Consider the following 17,037-nt stretch of genomic DNA (forward strand, 5'->3'; position numbering starts at 1 on the left):
CCCCCCCCAAAACAATCGTGCTGTTTAAGCAAACATTTAGATTTTATAATAGTTTTCTATCAGATTACTCTGACTTGAAAGGCTTAACACGTTCTATTCTTAACCCATGTTTCACAGCTGTAGTTTCTAAACTATTCATATTCTGGATACCACAATGACAGCTAATTAAACTTGTGACATCAACCAACAAATGGCATGATTTAGCATTTTATTTGCAATTAAAAGTATAGCTGTTTCCATTTTTTTAAAGTATATTTGCTGATAAAACATTTGGTTGATTCTTTTTTTAAAGCATCATTAAGACCCCATTTATTTATTTATTTGAGACCACCAGATAACATTAGGAAACAATACCACAAGAAAGCTACATATTCCCAATAAATGATGTGAAAGGTAGTTAAACTCTGCACTTGACTTCATATAAACTTAAATTCAGAGCAAAAGTCTCTTTAAAGGTGCAAGTGGAAAACTTTAGACACTGAACTTCATCTTTCCAGGATGATGGGTATGACAGCCAGCAAGACGCATGTCACACCGCTGCAAGCTTATAGCAAGGACAACTAAAACATGTTTCATGAGGTCAGATTTGCTTCCCATATCGGACACATGCATTTTTAACAACTTTCACTTTCTTAACTCAGACTAGTGGGGGGAAAAAAGCGTTAAGGCTTCACACAAGCAAGCACTCTGACAAAAAAAAAAAAAAAAAGAGCCGTCATTTCCCAGGCGCGCTTTACAGTTACTAACAGAGAGTTTGGAAAGCCAACAGGCTGTTTTGAGGCGATACTCACATCTGGGATGTTGGGAATTGTCCGGGCGAAACAGACGAAAGAGTCGTCAGAAGAACCAACATGCACAGAGAGTAATCCATGGCTTTTTTGTTGTTGTTGTCTTTGTTCAACCCAAGATGAGAGAGAAAGACGCGCAAAAAAAGCTGATTACCAAATCCAAAGCAGCGTCCTCCTCATCCAAACGCCTCACAACGCCATCGGTGCGCGTTTGGAAACAAATCTAATCTGGTCGCTATCTGACTCCCCCTCCTCCTCTTTCTCCTCCCACCGGCGGAGTTGAGGGATTTGCTTTTTTAGGTTCAGACGCGAGATAGCCTACTGTTAAGTGTCCAACACTTGTTGTGGAAGGCTATTAGAGAGCGGTTCAACATGCTTGTGTCAAAGAATAAAAAGAGGGAAAAAAGGGGGAGGGCGCAACGGATCGGTGCCCAGTCGCACACTGCAAAAAATACCCCAGTCTGAGATGTCAGACACGGCGAAAGGGCATGAATGCTGTCTATCACCAGTCTAGTGGAAAGTTAACATGCATACATATGCTTATTGTAACAGTTTGCGTGCGTGTGTGTGAGATGAATTTGGAGCAAACGTTAAAAAAAACAAAAAAAAAAAACTAAACTACGCGTGACTCCTGGGTCTCAGTGTTTCCGGGGGTTGCCAGATGGGGACCACATGGTAGAATTGATTGGTGTCTGCGTCTTTTAACGTAAAAACGAATTTATTATTTTGCTTCCACATGTAAACACTGAAAGGAAAATTAAACTAATCTAAATCTCACACAGCTAAATCCAAAATTATTAATACCACTACGCATGTAAAATAAATAAATAAAAAATCAACGGGGTAAAAAGTGTTTCGATCAAGGTCTTAATATTGCAGAACAACTTTTTCTATGTTTTCACTGGCATTTTGACAATTTATCTTATGAGCTCTTAGCCTTTGATGTTGGAAGGCCTCCTTGCCATCACCATAATCTTAAATTCTTTACACAGATTATTATAATCCTCACTTAAGTACCGTATTTTCCGCACTACAAGGCGCACCTTCAATGAATGGCCTATTTTAAAACTTTTTTCACATGTAAGGCGCATAGAATAGACGCTACAGTAGATTCTGGAGTTACGTTATGCATCCACTAGATGGAGCTGCACTAAAGTGAATGTCAACAAAACAGTCCAACTCCTTTCAGCAAGGAGCACCTTCCGCGACTGGGCCGGGGCGTGGCCGGACGATGGTCACCCTTCTCCATTCGCGCACAGCATGTTGGTGGAGAACGTGGTGCTAAATGACCTGCAGACAACCTGATTCTAGACTGTTGGTAGGTAGATAGGTCAGTCAAACTTGATTAATAAATTACAAACCAGCATTCTGACAACTATCCCAGCATGTGCCGTGCGCTGGAAAATGAAGTCGGCGGCTGCTTACCGTAGTTGCTAGACCTGTTGTGGCTCAATATTGGCCCATATTTAAGGTACACCGGATTATAAGGCGCACTGTCGGCTTTTGAGGAAATTGAAGGTTTTTAGGTGCGCCTTATAGTGCAGAAAATACGGTAGTTATATTTAGTTGCCCCTGTCCACTATAGAGTCTACCTTATATTAAAATGCTAGATCAAACTTTGTATAGGTTTTACTTGACCCTCGTTTCTTTGCATCCTTGATAGCAAGACTACATTGCAAGCTGGGCATTGCAGACGAGGGCAACTTCGCTGGTCACATGACTTTCTGGCCTCGACCCGTAAAGCAGTCCATTTATCATTCAGTCGAGCGTCTCAAGAAAGTCTCACAAGTCTCCCCAAATAATGGTTCACCGTTTTACTATGTGTGTCACTACAAGCCTTCATTTAATTTTTCAGAGTGAAGGGCCTTTGCTTATGCTGCAATGTGATAAATTCCACTTGCTTCAAGGGTTGTGGCAAACTTAATATGAAGTGACATTTCCCTTTCCTGGGAAATACACCGAGGTGAATACTAAAATGCTGTCTCTCTACAAACACTTGTTATAAACCAATTACCTCTATTATTCCATGATCCGCAAAGTTATTTTCTGTGTAAATATCTCTTGTTTATCTATACTTGCATGTGTATGCAAGTAAATGTGTTGGCAGTGCATTTTAATGAGAGTCACAACAGGCAAATAGAACAAAATGCTCCTCACCCGCTGTTATTTGAATCACCTAAATAGATTTACTGTGCAAATAGCAGCTCAGGCTCCCCTCTCAGGTTTCACTGTAACTGACAAAAGCTGATCCTTAGGGATCTCTTGCTAGGCAGGAAGGGGAGCGGATTATGGGAGGAGAAATGCATTCAAAGAGCAACAGCAGAGAGGAATAAAGTTAAAAATACTTAAGTGTGCAAAAAAAAAATACTTACATTTGTCAGAAGAATAATCTTTAATTCAAGCATCAACCAATAAGTCATGATTGTTTACATTTTCCAGAAGAAATTGAATGAAAAAAAAGCCTTATAAGAAACTATTCCAGATAATTGATCCTGAAGCTGAATCTACAAACTACCGGATTTTGGGAATTGTTGCATTTTCCTGGAACTGCATTTTCCTTAAAAAAAAAAAAAAAAAAAAAAAAGTTTCCTTTTATTTTATATTCCAATCATAACCTTAACATATTTTGGCTCATAATCACTGGACAACAGCAAGTAGTGAAAAAATATTCAGTGGACATTTCTAGAGGTTTCGTGAATGTCAGCAGCATGGCCCACTATACTCTTAGTTTAACCTGTTGACCAGTAAAGTCCAGTTGGCCGCGGGTTATGTATCCAGAATAAAGAAGCTGCAGAGGAAGTAGAGTCAATGTGTGTTTGCGTGTAATGAAATGTGACACCGCTGTCTGCTTTCTTAGAGCATTGGGAACATCAGTGAAGTGTGGGGCGAGGAGAGGGAAAGATTGTGGCCTTCTGTCCTCAACCACTGATCGCATCCACATGCGAAGGGAATTGTGGCTGTTTAGAAACTCCATTCTCTCTGCACTAAACTCTTTCCAGGGGCCAAGCACGCATTACATGCATGTCGTTTTGCTGGTGCAAGAAGGAACATTGGTTGGTGATAAAAATCTTCAAACATTTTGGAATAAGTGATTTCTAGTCTACATATACTTTAAATTTCAATAAAATTCTCCATGCAAAACACAAAGAATCTATTCCGTAATTAGATTAATTGTTGAATTTTTTTTTAGCAAAAGAAGTCAAGCTAATAAGTACAATACAAGGAATATTTTTTTTGCCCAGTGGCTTCATTTTTGACCTTTGAGTTTTTGTTGCCGTTCTATTCACAACCAGAATACTCTGAAAACGGTTGTTCGCATACAGAGAGCAGTTCAAGCTGCAAGACGTGATTCAGCATGATTAAGCTGATCCGTCAAGTCTGTCCTCCTTCGGGAACCTTGAAATGTTACCATTTCATTCTGTCGAATTCTCTGCAATACCAGAAAATTGGTATTTCCATCTTGCTGATCCTTCAAAAAAAAACAAACAAAAAACAAAAAGGGGACATTCATACAGAATCCTGAATTCAATTTTACCAAATACACCACATGTACTAACTGCACTACCAATCTTCTCCACCCTTGGCTTCCCCACAGGCTGTCAAGCTTAATTGATTCATTAAATTCTACTGGGCCACCGTGTTACCATGGCAACAAATGACTTCCAAGTTTAAACTTTAATCACTATCACCCCCGCACAGTGTCTTCTTGGCAAGATGATAGGACATGTGTTCCATCGCTACGTGAGTTGACATGGATGGATATCTTCCGATGTTCTAAAAGTGAAGGAGGAAAGTTGGAACCCTGAAAGAAGAGCATAACGATTTGTACGGCCATGCTTTAGTTCTTTTTAAACCAAGCCTTCAACTGAAGGCACAATCTGTCAACCTAATGAAGTCGTATCATTAGGTGAGGTCACTCGAAAGGTATCAGGAAGTTGGCTGTAGTTCAAAGATGAGAAAGATTGACATTTTAGATATATAAAGCTTTCTTTAAAGTAAATGAAAGGCTAATTTAAATGACAAAACTTTTTTTTCTTTTTCTCCAGAATGACTGGAAATATATTTGTTTACATTTGTTTCTTCATTAATATTGCGTCTGCTTCAAATGACAATCTATGAACAGATCTATAATGCGCTGCATGTGCTCCAAGTTTCTTCTTGGCCATAGTTGCGATGATTACACCTTGTTGCCTCAGAACGAATTGAAATGATGGCGGGCATGTATGATATGATGTCTCACTTGGGACAGGGCAGTCTCTGTACACTCTGTGCACTGACTGATCACATTACTATTAGTGAAAGCCTTTCTGTCAGGAGGATAGGTTAAGGCCCAGAGAAGATGCAGCATGGGGTGAAACAGGCACCAAGTGATGGGAGCTGCCCTCAGGGGAGGGATCTGAAGAGATTTGATGTTATAGGCCGTAGCTGTACTGTATCCTTTCAAGCTCTGGTCTGCAAGATTGAGGCTTCTGTGCAGCCTTAGCTGTTCTTTGGGTTGCAGACTGCAGACTTTAAAATCCTGTTACTCTTCCAATTTGGGGGTGATAGCCCTTGAACTAGAGGGAGGCTATAAACACTTTGAAGTAGAGAATGTGATTTTAACTTTCCACAGTAGTGGATTTTTTATTTCTTATGCTACAGTAGATATTACAATGTTCAGTAAACTGTTCCAGCTGCTCATTTTGTTTTTCTTTAATGATTTATTTGACATTATCCACACTCATTAAGAACTGGGAAACATCGGCACATTTAAAATCATACCTCCAGAGCCCCAATATTTGACTTCTCATTACCTGTTCCGGTGTTATCAAATTAGATAAGCCTACTTCACTTGATGGTTTTACAACCACAGCCAATTGGTGTCAAGTGTGCAGAAAGTAAACCCTTGATTATGGTTCTTCCTCAAGATTCTGCTGCCTGGGATATTCATTGAGGTTGCCACTCAAAAGGTCCGTTCTTGAACTACAGGAGAACTTGTTCCATTCACAGTAAAGTTGTACAAGTAACTGTCATGATGCCAATTGATTATCAAAATGTCCATCAAAGACCAGTGGGGCTAGACACCCGCCATTATAAGAATATGGTCACTTTGCTCATCTCTTTAAAGTCAGCCAGCCAGCCATTGTCTTTACACCCTTGTCCCTTAGTGGGGTCGGGAGGGTTGCTGGTGCCTATCTCCAGCTAACATTCCGGGCGAGAGGCAGGATACACCCTGGACAGGTCGCCAATCTGTCGCAGGGCAACACAGAGACACACAGGACAAACAACCATGCATGCACATACTCACACCTAGGGACAATTTGGAGAGGCCAATTAACCTGACAAAAATGTTTTTGGACTGTGGGAGGTTTGAAACCGGAGTACCTGGAGAAAACCCACGCATATACAGTGAGACCATGCAAACTCCATGCAGAAAGACCCTGGCCGGGAATCAAACCCAGCACCTTCTTGCTGCAAGGCTACAGCTTTACCAACTGCGCCACTGTGCAGCCCCTTTAAAGTAATTAAAATAAAGTACTTTAAAAATATGCAATTTAGTATTAATTCTCTGTAAACTTATTAAATGTTTTGGCATGTTTTACTTCAAATATCTCGTTTTCATACAAATAATCAATAAAAGGTTAACATGCAAGTATATTCAGAACTCTGACCTAATACTTTGTAGGACAGTGTTTTGAGGAAGTTACAGCTCCAAATCCATCAGGCATATGTTCCTACCATCTTTGCAAATTTTTGACTTAATTTGGTCCTTTTGCTAGCCAATTAGTATGTTTTAATCTAGACTACTCAATTGCCATGACTCCACCTGTCAATTATTCTGGGGGGTTTGGAATAAATACTTATAAACTCATTCTTTGGGGTTTGTCAGCAACTGACCAATCGGTTGTAGTACATACCTCTTATCTGGAGGAACTGAACCTCCATCAACATTGCTGGGATTCATCATTACCAACACGCTGCGGTCATATAGCGATTTCAAGGAAAATAACAGGAAATCATGGTCAAACCTTGTCCATGGGGAACACGCAATCCCAACAGCCATTACCCAGAGCGTTTAGAGAGCTGAATACAATTTAATGCATTTCCAAAATCCAAAAGGAGTCTTTAATAATGCATGAAATGGGTCAAGGCCTGCAGCTGACCTCATATCCTGTGAAATGCAACCGTGATGGATGGAAAATATCATGCGTTTGTCTCCACAAATTAACTGATACTAATTATCCCTTTTTTTTTGTCACGACACTTAGCGATATTCAAATCAATGATCAATAAGTGAAGGTAGTTATGCATGATTTTGTGTGTAAATTCCAATCGTTGCTCTACATCAGCATGAAACCATGTGTTGCATTAACTGTGACATTTACATTTAAGCACCTTTTTAGGTTATGTTTATTTTTAAGCATTTTTCTGAAGGCAAAGTTTCACAAGCAAGTATCAAGTCTTTACTCACGTTTTGTATGCAAAATGTGTCCGACAACTTTCACACTCGCCTCCAATGAGAATTGTTGCTTTCATTCTTCCTCTGGTTGCGAAAGACTTGGGCTTTAACACCGCTTTCTCAGTTGATTTCCGCAAATAGCCTTACAGGCCTGATATGACTGAGAATTTCCTTCCCTGTCGTTTTTACCTTAGTGTTGGCTGATAGGGCAAAAATAGCTAAAAACGCTCAGATGCGCGTTACCGCCATCTGCTGGAATGGAGTGTGGATTGGGAAACTACCGTAAACATATTGGCGTCATGGGATTATGTAAATCTGCTGTTTTGCAGAAGGATGAACCTCCATCACAATTTTAAATCTTTTGCTGCAGGTTTTTTAATTTTTTCAATTTTTTTTCAGGATTTTAATTCCATCCAACACCCAGTCTATCTGTCCATGCGGAAGAACAAACACACACATAATGACGCTGCCTGTCTTGGGGAGGACAGTGAGGCATTGTTCATTGTTAGTTTCCCCCATACATAATATGCTCATGATAACACCCAATCACTAAATTTTTCTTAAAAAAATAAAATAAAATAAAAAAAGCATTTGAGACATTCACAGATCAGCTGGATTAAATGAGACACAAGTAAACCAGATAAGTTAATTTCTGAAAGTAATTTGTTGTGCTGGATTTTATTTATAATTAAGTATACCACATTTTTCTGAAATTGTAAAATAAAAGTTCAATATTTTGGGCATATATGATGGCAACAATTTGGCCTATCTCACGAGAGTCACTTTAAGAAAAAAGTTAAGGCACACTATGTCATCTTCAGTTTGGATATCGTTACAAATAAAAATACAAACTTGAAATTTTGTCCCGGCATTAACATTTAACTTCAGTTATTCCTATGTTTTACTAAAAAAATAAGGCCAGTGTGTTGGCATCTTTCATTTGGCCTGGACCAAATGTACAAATTAACATCTATCCTGTAAACTGTGGCATGTAGGAAATAAATGTGTCAAAGTAAGCTCTCAAAAAAAAAAAAAAAAAAAGGATGAAACAAACCTCTTTGGCCGCTGCAAAGAGATCTAACCTCTGTTCAACCTGAGATGAGATGATGCAGCCGGCGACATTGTCTGATGTGGCCCCTCCAGATTTCTGTCGTTTTGATCATCCTCGTCTCTCAGTGAGTTGCTGAAGCAGAATGACAGCCAGACATTTTAATGCCTCTGCCTGACGCAAACCACGTCTTTGAAGGCAGAAGAAGAGCACATACACATCTTTACAGCTTAAAAATCTGAGAGATCTTTCACAAACAAAAAGGGCGGACACAGATGAGCAATTATGGAGAGCAAGATACTGTGATGGTAAATATGAAGGACAACAGGGAGGGCAGAGAAAAGAGAATCAATCTGACAGAGTATAGATTGTTAGTATAGAAGTATAGAAAAGCCTTGAGAGCATAGAGAGCCTATGGTTCTCAATCTATGATGACTGGGGTGCCATTAGTTTGCTCAGTGGAAATGGTGGTGCTCTTTTTTTGTCATAGCTCCACACAAATAATATACGAAGTTGCACACAAAACGAATCAGACAACCAAAATGAGATGCTAGCTTCAAACAGAAGCTGCACAGACTGTCAGAAATTCTAATATAAAAAGGAAAGGTCCAACTTTGACACTTAAAATTCTAATCTCACATTTTTAGAATCAAGTTTATATTCCAGTACCAATTTATATAATGAACTGCATCCACAGAAAACTGCGGCATGCTGATTTTTTTAAATATATACATGTACAATAACGAAAATAATTTCCACAGTGATGTGTGGAAGGAAATTGTTGAGAGGTATCCAAGGAGAGTCCTTATGATGCCATTTTTTTTTAAGATATAGCCTATCCTTGTTCCAACGCAACTGAATCAAATGAATCAGTTGCGGTGATTTATATGCATTGCACAATAGAAAATTAACAGCTTAAGCTTTTCATTTGTGCTCAATGAATATACTGAGAAATAAATTATTTTTCCTGTAAAACCTGGCAAACAAAAGAAAATTAAAAGAACGGGGGAGGAGGGGGCACAACTAAAATAACTAAAAACAAAAAAAAATCAATTCATACTTCCTAATGATATTCCAATAAGCCCATAACTATACAACTATACACATACCTGATGCTGAAACAACATCTGAAGCTTGAATAAGTGATGCTACAGCAGGAGCTGCTAACAAACCCCATCTGTTGACGCCCACGCGGTTCCTGAGCAGAAGACTGATCAGCCGCAATCAGCCGAACACCTGCGCTTCTTCCGGGTGCCTGCGAGGAACTTCTCAACGACAAAAAGCAGCACGATGCCACCTTCTGGAAGCATGTTGTTACTACATCAAAACTGTAACGTAATGTGATATTTTAAATACGCTAGTTATACAGTGCACATAGAAGTGAAAGCCTATGTGTCCTAATTCAAGGACAATAGTCCTTTTACATTTTTTTTTTAAAAACAGAGAAATTGAAAATATCTCAGGTGAGGAGCTGAACAAACTTATCTGAAACAGGTCAAGATTAAGAAATGGCAACAAAAAGCACCTCACTGATGTTATTTCAACAAATAGCATCTGAGCACTATGGCCAACTATGACGGGGAAAAAAACAGACACAAAAAAAAAATCGGGTCATGAGTGAATGCACAACAGAAAATAATTCGTTTTGTACTGATATTTAATATTTAGACATGGGGCAATAGCCATTTTTACAGCACATTTTGCATAATTTATCAATACCTCCTGTATACAATCACAAAACCATCACAGTAGATTTATTTAGTATTTTTTTTTCTGTTTACTTACAAGTGAAAAACCAGACAGGTTTTACAAGCAAAATCTTTGTACAGTCAGCATACATCGTCATTAATTTAAGCTTTTCTTCATTATTCTCTCCCCCCCACACCCTCCCCCAAACCCCTCTATGACATTTTTGCTTTATATCTTTCTATACCTTCTTTCTCATTTAAGTTTTTCTGTAATAATATCTGGACACAAAAATAGTATGAACCACCAACAGAACATGCAACATCCAGTGAGCACATTTAAATTCTCCTGCGGCTAACTCGAGTTGTCACAACAAGACTTGCGTGTTAAGACTGTGTTAACCTTGTAGTGTTCTGTGTAAAGGGTTTGGTTAATCTGGGTCCCTATAGGCAGACAAAACATTTTTTTTTTCTTTTACAGTCTATCCACTGCACACTGTTTCAGAGAAAATACATTTCCCTTTATTATGCCCACTAAAACATCCTGTACTCCCCAATCCCCCCGTCATAGATATATTCATATGTATGTATAAAAAAACTAAACTATATATTTACAATGCTAAAAACAGGGAGATGGTATCTTTGTTTGACTCAGTGTGTGAACATGTGGAATCGGTTGTGAGTTGCAGCCGTGTGTTTGGGTGGAAACACAGAAAAGAGGAGACATGGATGAGGATGAGACCACATGGCTCGCTGCACACAGGCACATAAATACCAACTAAAAAAAAATAAATACAGAACAGAAACAAACAGAAACTTACAGAGAGACCTTAAAACAACTATCATTTCATGTATAATGTCCATTAATTACAATCTTCTACAGTCTTTTCTTTTGCTAATTTTTCAATATGCTGACTGTAAATGAAACCAACTAAAAGGTAGGTGCAGACATTAGGCAAGTTCTTTTTTTTTCCCGTTTAGCTTCGAGGAATTTCTTGACGTAACATAATATTATCTCTGAGTTTCAGGTCCTCCTGACGTTGTAAACAAGCTCTACATTGTGTAAAAAAATTGTTTTCTGTACACTTGATATGTACCGTTAAGCAAACGCAATTCAACTCAACATGACACCGTCTCGCAGGCAATAAATAAGTAAACATCTGTACAGCATTACAAAAATCACAAGTCCAAAAGAAAATGGAACCAAATTAAAGCGAGTAACCAGTTGTGGAGGATGCAGCAGTGCAAATTAGGAAATCGGTGACTTACTTCTGGCAAGTTAAGATGCAGTTCCTTTCTTCTTTATTTTATTTTCTTTTCCTTTTTTTACAGTGGATGTTGCATAGAAATCACTCGGGTGTTAGTTTTACTACTTGTTTTAGCTTATGATAATGGATGAACCAATAGCACTACCTCTTAACCTCCACTTCTCAAACATAGAGGACACTAAAGATAATATTTTTGATTTTAACTAAAAAGAAAAAAAAAAAGGACAAACAGCACAGCGTTATAGCAGTGAAGATGGCAGTAGTGCATTTACATGTATTATTGTACCCCACATCTGTTGTTATTGTCTCATCTTACCACTTCTTTAATTTTGTCACAGTAAAGAAAATTTAGCAGGATGCCAGTTTTTTTTTTTTTTTTTACATTCTAAGCAGGGGAAAAAAAGTGCAAAATACCACAGTAAGCGTGTGTTAAGAGAGCCGCCCATACAAACTGAAACAAGACTGTTGACAGTGATGCTGAAACAGCGTCTGCTGCTCTACAGAATTCTCCTGTTTTTGTTTCTTTGTTACTCTTGGATGTTTCGGATGATGAAGCATGTCTTAAATATTGCATAAAGGTAAAATGATTATATACAAATTGCAATTTTCAAATGTTGATTTCATTTACTGATTACTGTCATACTTGTAGATTTGCAAAGTGCTTAAGCCGAGCCGGTCCAGCAGCATGAAACAGGCCAAAAGATCATAATCAGGGGGGAGGGGGGAAGACACAAACTTAAGTCACAATGTAATGAAATTCAATAACAGATGAAAAAATAAATAAATCACTTGCGTTTATTTATTTGGAAAGGGTTACAAAGCCATTTCTAATCCCTTGGGACCCCAGTGAGAGCCATTATCCACAACTGGAGGCAAACAGGGGTGAACTTTTCTAATGGCCATTCTAAATTTATTCCAATGACTTATCCAAGACAGCATCTTACAGCACTGCAGGCCTTGTGTGTTCATGATCCAACAATAATAAAATGACAAAAATGGTATTCATGGAAGAATTCAGAGACCAAAACCCACTGGTGACCAAAAAAAAAAAAAACATGGAGGCCTTGCTAAGATTTTCCAAAAAAAACATCTTAATGGTCTCCAAAACTGTTAGGAAAAATATTCTGTAAAGTGACAAGACTAAACTGAAACTGGGATGTGTAGATCCCTGCAGGTCAGTGTAAAATGACAGCATTTAAGAAAGAGAGCGTCATACTGGTTTTCATACATAATGATGGTAGGGTCAATGTCTGGGGTTACTTTGTTTGTGTAGTACTTTAATGACTTGTTTTTGGTTTAACCTATAATTCTGCTCCGTACTAAAAAACCTTGATAGAACTTATCTGACCAGTAGTTTGTTACCTTGGCCTCCAGAACACAAAGAGCAAAACAAAGTATACAAGCAGGTCCACTTCTAAATAGAATTTAAAAAATAAAGAAATATGGGGTGGTCTTGATGTGACATAACCTTAAACTTAGCTTAAATTTGGCAAACCCTTCATTGTGGATTCACTTCAATAATTCTGCAAATATGAGTGGCTCAACATTCGTCAACAATTTTGTGACTTTTACATTTTCATTTTCATGCAGCGGCAGATTGGTTATGGTAACCATTTTTCCCTCAAAAAAAATGAAATCATCATTTGTGATTTTTTATTTATTTATTTTTTCATGACGTTATATTTGTCTGATTTCAAAACAGCTCGAAGTCTCGAAACGTTCAAGTCCGACAAAAACAGAAGAATGGTGCAAACAACAAATCCTCTTTCGCAGCCACTTGGATCTCACAAAGCAAAACAGGAAGTCTACGGTCGACGTCTCACGTTCTACGGGGGCATCGTGGATAAATAAAACCTCTATGTCACAATCGTCAAGACATGATTGTCTGTGATAAAGATATCTATTTATTGAAGTATTTTCATCTCCAACTATGACACTTCACTATTTACAGAGTGAGCCTTAAAGGTGTTTCTTTTTTTTTTTTTGTGGCAAAACATGTGGTGCTGCATGCCAAATAGACTCATGCGCACAATATACTGTATAGTATCCAATCTGGTATATATTTATATTAATTCTTTAACCAAACAAATTCAGCTAGATGATAAAACAAAGGAGGAAAAGTACAGTTGTTCATTAAACCTAAAAAAGAAAATAAAAATCTAAAGCATGCTTGGTTTTCTTCTTCCTTGATCTAGGTAGGTAGTGTGTTTTGGAAAATATGCCTCCGTCCAAGCATTGATTTTTTTTAAAAACATCTGATAAATAACAGACAAAGAATAGAATTTTACGCTAATATAATAAAAAAATAAATAGCACTTTTCTGTGGCAGAACCTTCTTTGTCTCATGTCTAAAAGGCTTTGAAATTCAATACAATTCTGGAGAAAAAATAAACGAAATATGTGCCGATGAAAAGACTCATCACTGGATAAAGCGCCTGAATAAATTAAAATCTACAAGTGTGTCGATTCCCTGTTTTCCCCCTGTATCTTTAGAGCTAAGGGTCCTCTCCTGGGTGGAAATGATTTTGTGCAAAGCAATTGTGTGTGTGTGTGTGTGTGTTTGTGGACTAGTATGTGTAATACCTGGTTGATCTCGACCTCTGCTGAGCCACATCAGCTGCTGTTTCGCGTCTTTTCCCTTTGGAAAAACGACAGTGTGTCCCGCGCCCCCTGTAAACGTGTTCGTTTTCATGTAAACGTGAATCTGAGGTCCCTATGCCGAGAGCGCCATCCGAACCAAGCCCCAAACCAAGGTCTGGAGATGGAGTGGATTTGGTCTCCTTTTGTTCCAGAGCCGCCATTCATCCAAACAGCCAAACGGGACCAATCTCATAGATGCTCAGCTAAGTTCCCTCTGATTTCACAAACCCATCATCTTTTCAGTTTTTTTTTTTTTTGCTTTAAAGTCTTGGGTGGCTCCCTACGAGTGGATCTGGGCCGTGCTAGCGAGAAGCTTGTGCCAGCCCACAACTCGTTTGCGCAAGTCCATTTTGTCCAGCCACACGTAAGCCTCTCCGATGAGCGTCTTCTTTATGAACTTGCCTCCATTGGACACAAGGAAGAGCTTGTAAAAGAAGAGGGACATTATAATACGTCTCACTTTTTGAAGAAGCACACGTACTTCACTAGCTCTGCAAGAGTTTCTTTTTAGACTCTTGTAATGTCCTTTCCCCATTTCCCCATTTTTCACATAAAAACCTGGAACTTCAGTGTATTTGATTCTTTGTGTGTGTGTGTGTGTGTGTGTGTGCGTGTGCGCGCGCGCGTGCGTGTGTGTGTGTGTGTGTGTGTGTGTGTGTGTGTGTGTGTGCGTGTGCATGTGTGTGGGTGTGTGTGTGTGTGTGTGTGTGTATGACAGACCACCAAAGAAGTAGCAAATTTCTGTGAATTGGAGGAGAAAGGACAAGAAGTCCAGTTTGCAGTTTGTAAAAAGCTGCGAAACAGATACAACTTAACATGCAGTTTGCTTTCACAATTATTAACTATTCAGTATTCAGAAAAAACACCATCCTGGATACTCTTGCAAGGCATATTGCTATCAAAAACCTGAACATTTATCAGCAGATTGTCAATATTCTCAAATCAGGTACTCATGTAAGCATCCAAGTGAGCTACCTGCAGCGAGTGGCCCGTCGGGTTCATGCAGAAGCGGAAGGTTTCGTTGAAGGACGGCTCGCGGTCATGACGACACACCCTGGTCTTCTTCTTGATGATCCTTTTCTGGGTGGCGATGTTCACCACGTAGAGCTTCACATAAAGGTCTGCAGAGACCGACAGACAGACATTGCCGTGAAAACCACAACTCCAACGGTCTCGCTCTTCTCAAGAGACTCAGACGCAAAGGACTAACTTAATTGGCAACAGATATCTCTACGCTTAGCTGTCACCGCAACAAGGAGTTGATGATGTGAGTCACTGAGCAACTGCTTGCACCAGTTCACCTATACTCTTAAAGGAAAGAGGGCTGCCAATCTGCAGATCCCATCTGGAAGCAAATGCAAATTGAAGACGCGACAACCAGCTGGAGCGTCAGAACCACCGGCCAATATGGAAAAATAAGCCACTGCGAGCGACAATCTGTGCAAAGAAGCCAAGAAAAATCTAAATGTGCCAAATAGAAGCGCTTTGTCCTCTATTTGTAAATGTCAGACTATCACTATAGTATTGTATGTAACATTTATTATGTGTAATAATAAAAATAAACTGTATTGTGTTTTAAACATATAAAACATCTTTTAAAATTTTTTTTAAACTGTATTGCATTTAGTGTGTTCTAAGTCTCTTTAATATTTTTTTTTTTTACGTATTTAGGTCAATTTTGTGTGACGTCAGAGCTGATAATGAGGCAGAAATACGCATTCCATGTCTAATATGTGCTGTTCTTATAAGAGGATGATGTAAGAAGCCTGTAGGGGAGCCAGTTTGTTTCGTGGTTGGTTTTATGCGAGCAATTATCTAAAGTAAAGGTACACTAAACATGACTGCAGGCTGATAGGAATATTGCAACAACAGCTGCTGTGCCTCAGTAAAATAGGAAAAGGATTTAAGAGACCGTGCGGATGCTTGCGTGGGTTTTCTGACTTTCAGGTACGCTTGAGGACCTACGCGACCGCGTGACGCTGCTCGGACCGTTTCGATTACCAGGCAAGTGGTCTGGACTCTTAAACTTGTAGGTGATGTTGCGACACTGAAGAATCTCCAGGACCAGATGCTCCCCCTCTGTCCTCATCTCTCTCTTCAGAGCGATCTTGATCTCCCCCATCACCTGGGTCTTTCCTGAAAACAAACAAATAAAGCGATCGTACACAAAGTGGGGGTTCTTGGCTGACACACGACGCAGCCTGATATTTTCTCCGCATTCCTCTGCCGCCCTCTTGTGGAATGACATATTAATAGCAGTAAGTGAGTACAAACATTTTTTTTTAATCTTAAACATTTGTGTGTGCCTAAAAGCAAAAATAAGCAAACACTTTTTAACAGCAATGCAGGTTTTAGTGTAATAAAGTAGATTAGCCTCTAAGCAGCAGGTAAGTGTGAAAAAAGAGCCCATGTTTGTTAATGAGATGTTATGTAAATGAGCATGTGTCCTCAGTGGAAAAACAAAACTAGATGGTTAAGAAGGATTGCAAATTTGCGATCGCTTTCTTTAAAAAGGTTGAACATTTTAATGAACTGATATTGTAGAAACTGCGAGATGCAGTGCATTGTATTTAGTACATTTATTATTAATAAAGCAACACATAGCCTTGCACAACCTTCACCATCACTGTGTCCCATTGAAGACTTCGTCACATCTGTGCCATTCGGGATCTTCCCACTAAAAACAAGAAAAGAAGAAAAAAGAAGAAAAGGAAAACGAGCGATTTATTTGTGCATTTATGTTTATTAATGGTTTGAAAACCAGTCAATAATCAAAACCTCAAACAAGGCAGACGCACATTTCAATCAGACAAAGGTCAAGGTTTTGACTTGGCCTTTTCTTTCCACCCTTGGCATTCTTGTGTAGAAATGAATGTGTGTTTATTGTTGCCTCTTGATTTGTGACCTACGTTTAGTAGAGATCAAGCTTAACAACAAAGGTCCCGACGTTTGACGTGCGTCTTTCTGAATTCATTGGCTACATGTTGCAAAGCCATCATTTCCCAAGCAAATTTAATCAAGGCCAAAACCGTGGTGACTCTTTCACCTTTAGAACAAACTGGATTTAAAATGATTCTTGTTGCTTTTTAAAACTCCAGATGTCAGTTTTAGTTTGTCTAGTAGTTTCAGTTTGTTGATATTGACATTTTTGTGTCCAAAAAAAAAATAA

The 17,037-nt window shown here is 38.8% G+C and overlaps 2 protein-coding genes across 12 annotated transcripts in view; both read right to left on the reverse strand.

Moving 5' to 3' along the window:
- Positions 1-1,170, reverse strand: part of cacna2d1a (calcium channel, voltage-dependent, alpha 2/delta subunit 1a) — an 84,440-nt gene extending 83,270 nt beyond the window's left edge. For 3 of the 6 annotated variants that reach the window (XM_017302724.1, XM_017302723.1, XM_017302722.1), the window contains exon 1: positions 792-1,170. In XM_017302724.1, the coding sequence (XP_017158213.1) occupies positions 792-871 (80 nt within the window). In that variant the 5' untranslated portion in view covers positions 872-1,170. The remainder of the gene's footprint in view (positions 1-791) is intronic. The other 3 variants (XM_008400613.2, XM_008400612.2, XM_008400611.2) reach the window with 1 other exon arrangement.
- Positions 1,171-9,914: 8,744 nt separating this feature from the next.
- pcloa (piccolo presynaptic cytomatrix protein a) overlaps positions 9,915-17,037 on the reverse strand; it is a 52,430-nt gene continuing 45,307 nt past the window's right edge. For all 6 annotated transcript variants that reach the window (XM_017302720.1, XM_017302719.1, XM_017302721.1 and 3 more), the window contains 4 exons: positions 16,484-16,545; positions 15,870-16,004; positions 14,844-14,989; positions 9,915-14,292 (listed from right to left, as the gene is read on the reverse strand). In XM_017302720.1, the coding sequence (XP_017158209.1) occupies positions 14,149-14,292; positions 14,844-14,989; positions 15,870-16,004; positions 16,484-16,545 (487 nt within the window). In that variant the 3' untranslated portion in view covers positions 9,915-14,148. The remainder of the gene's footprint in view (positions 14,293-14,843; positions 14,990-15,869; positions 16,005-16,483; positions 16,546-17,037) is intronic.

Source organism: Poecilia reticulata, linkage group LG23, assembly GCF_000633615.1.
Source record: "Poecilia reticulata strain Guanapo linkage group LG23, Guppy_female_1.0+MT, whole genome shotgun sequence".
In the NCBI taxonomy this organism is placed as follows: domain Eukaryota; kingdom Metazoa; phylum Chordata; class Actinopteri; order Cyprinodontiformes; family Poeciliidae; genus Poecilia; species Poecilia reticulata.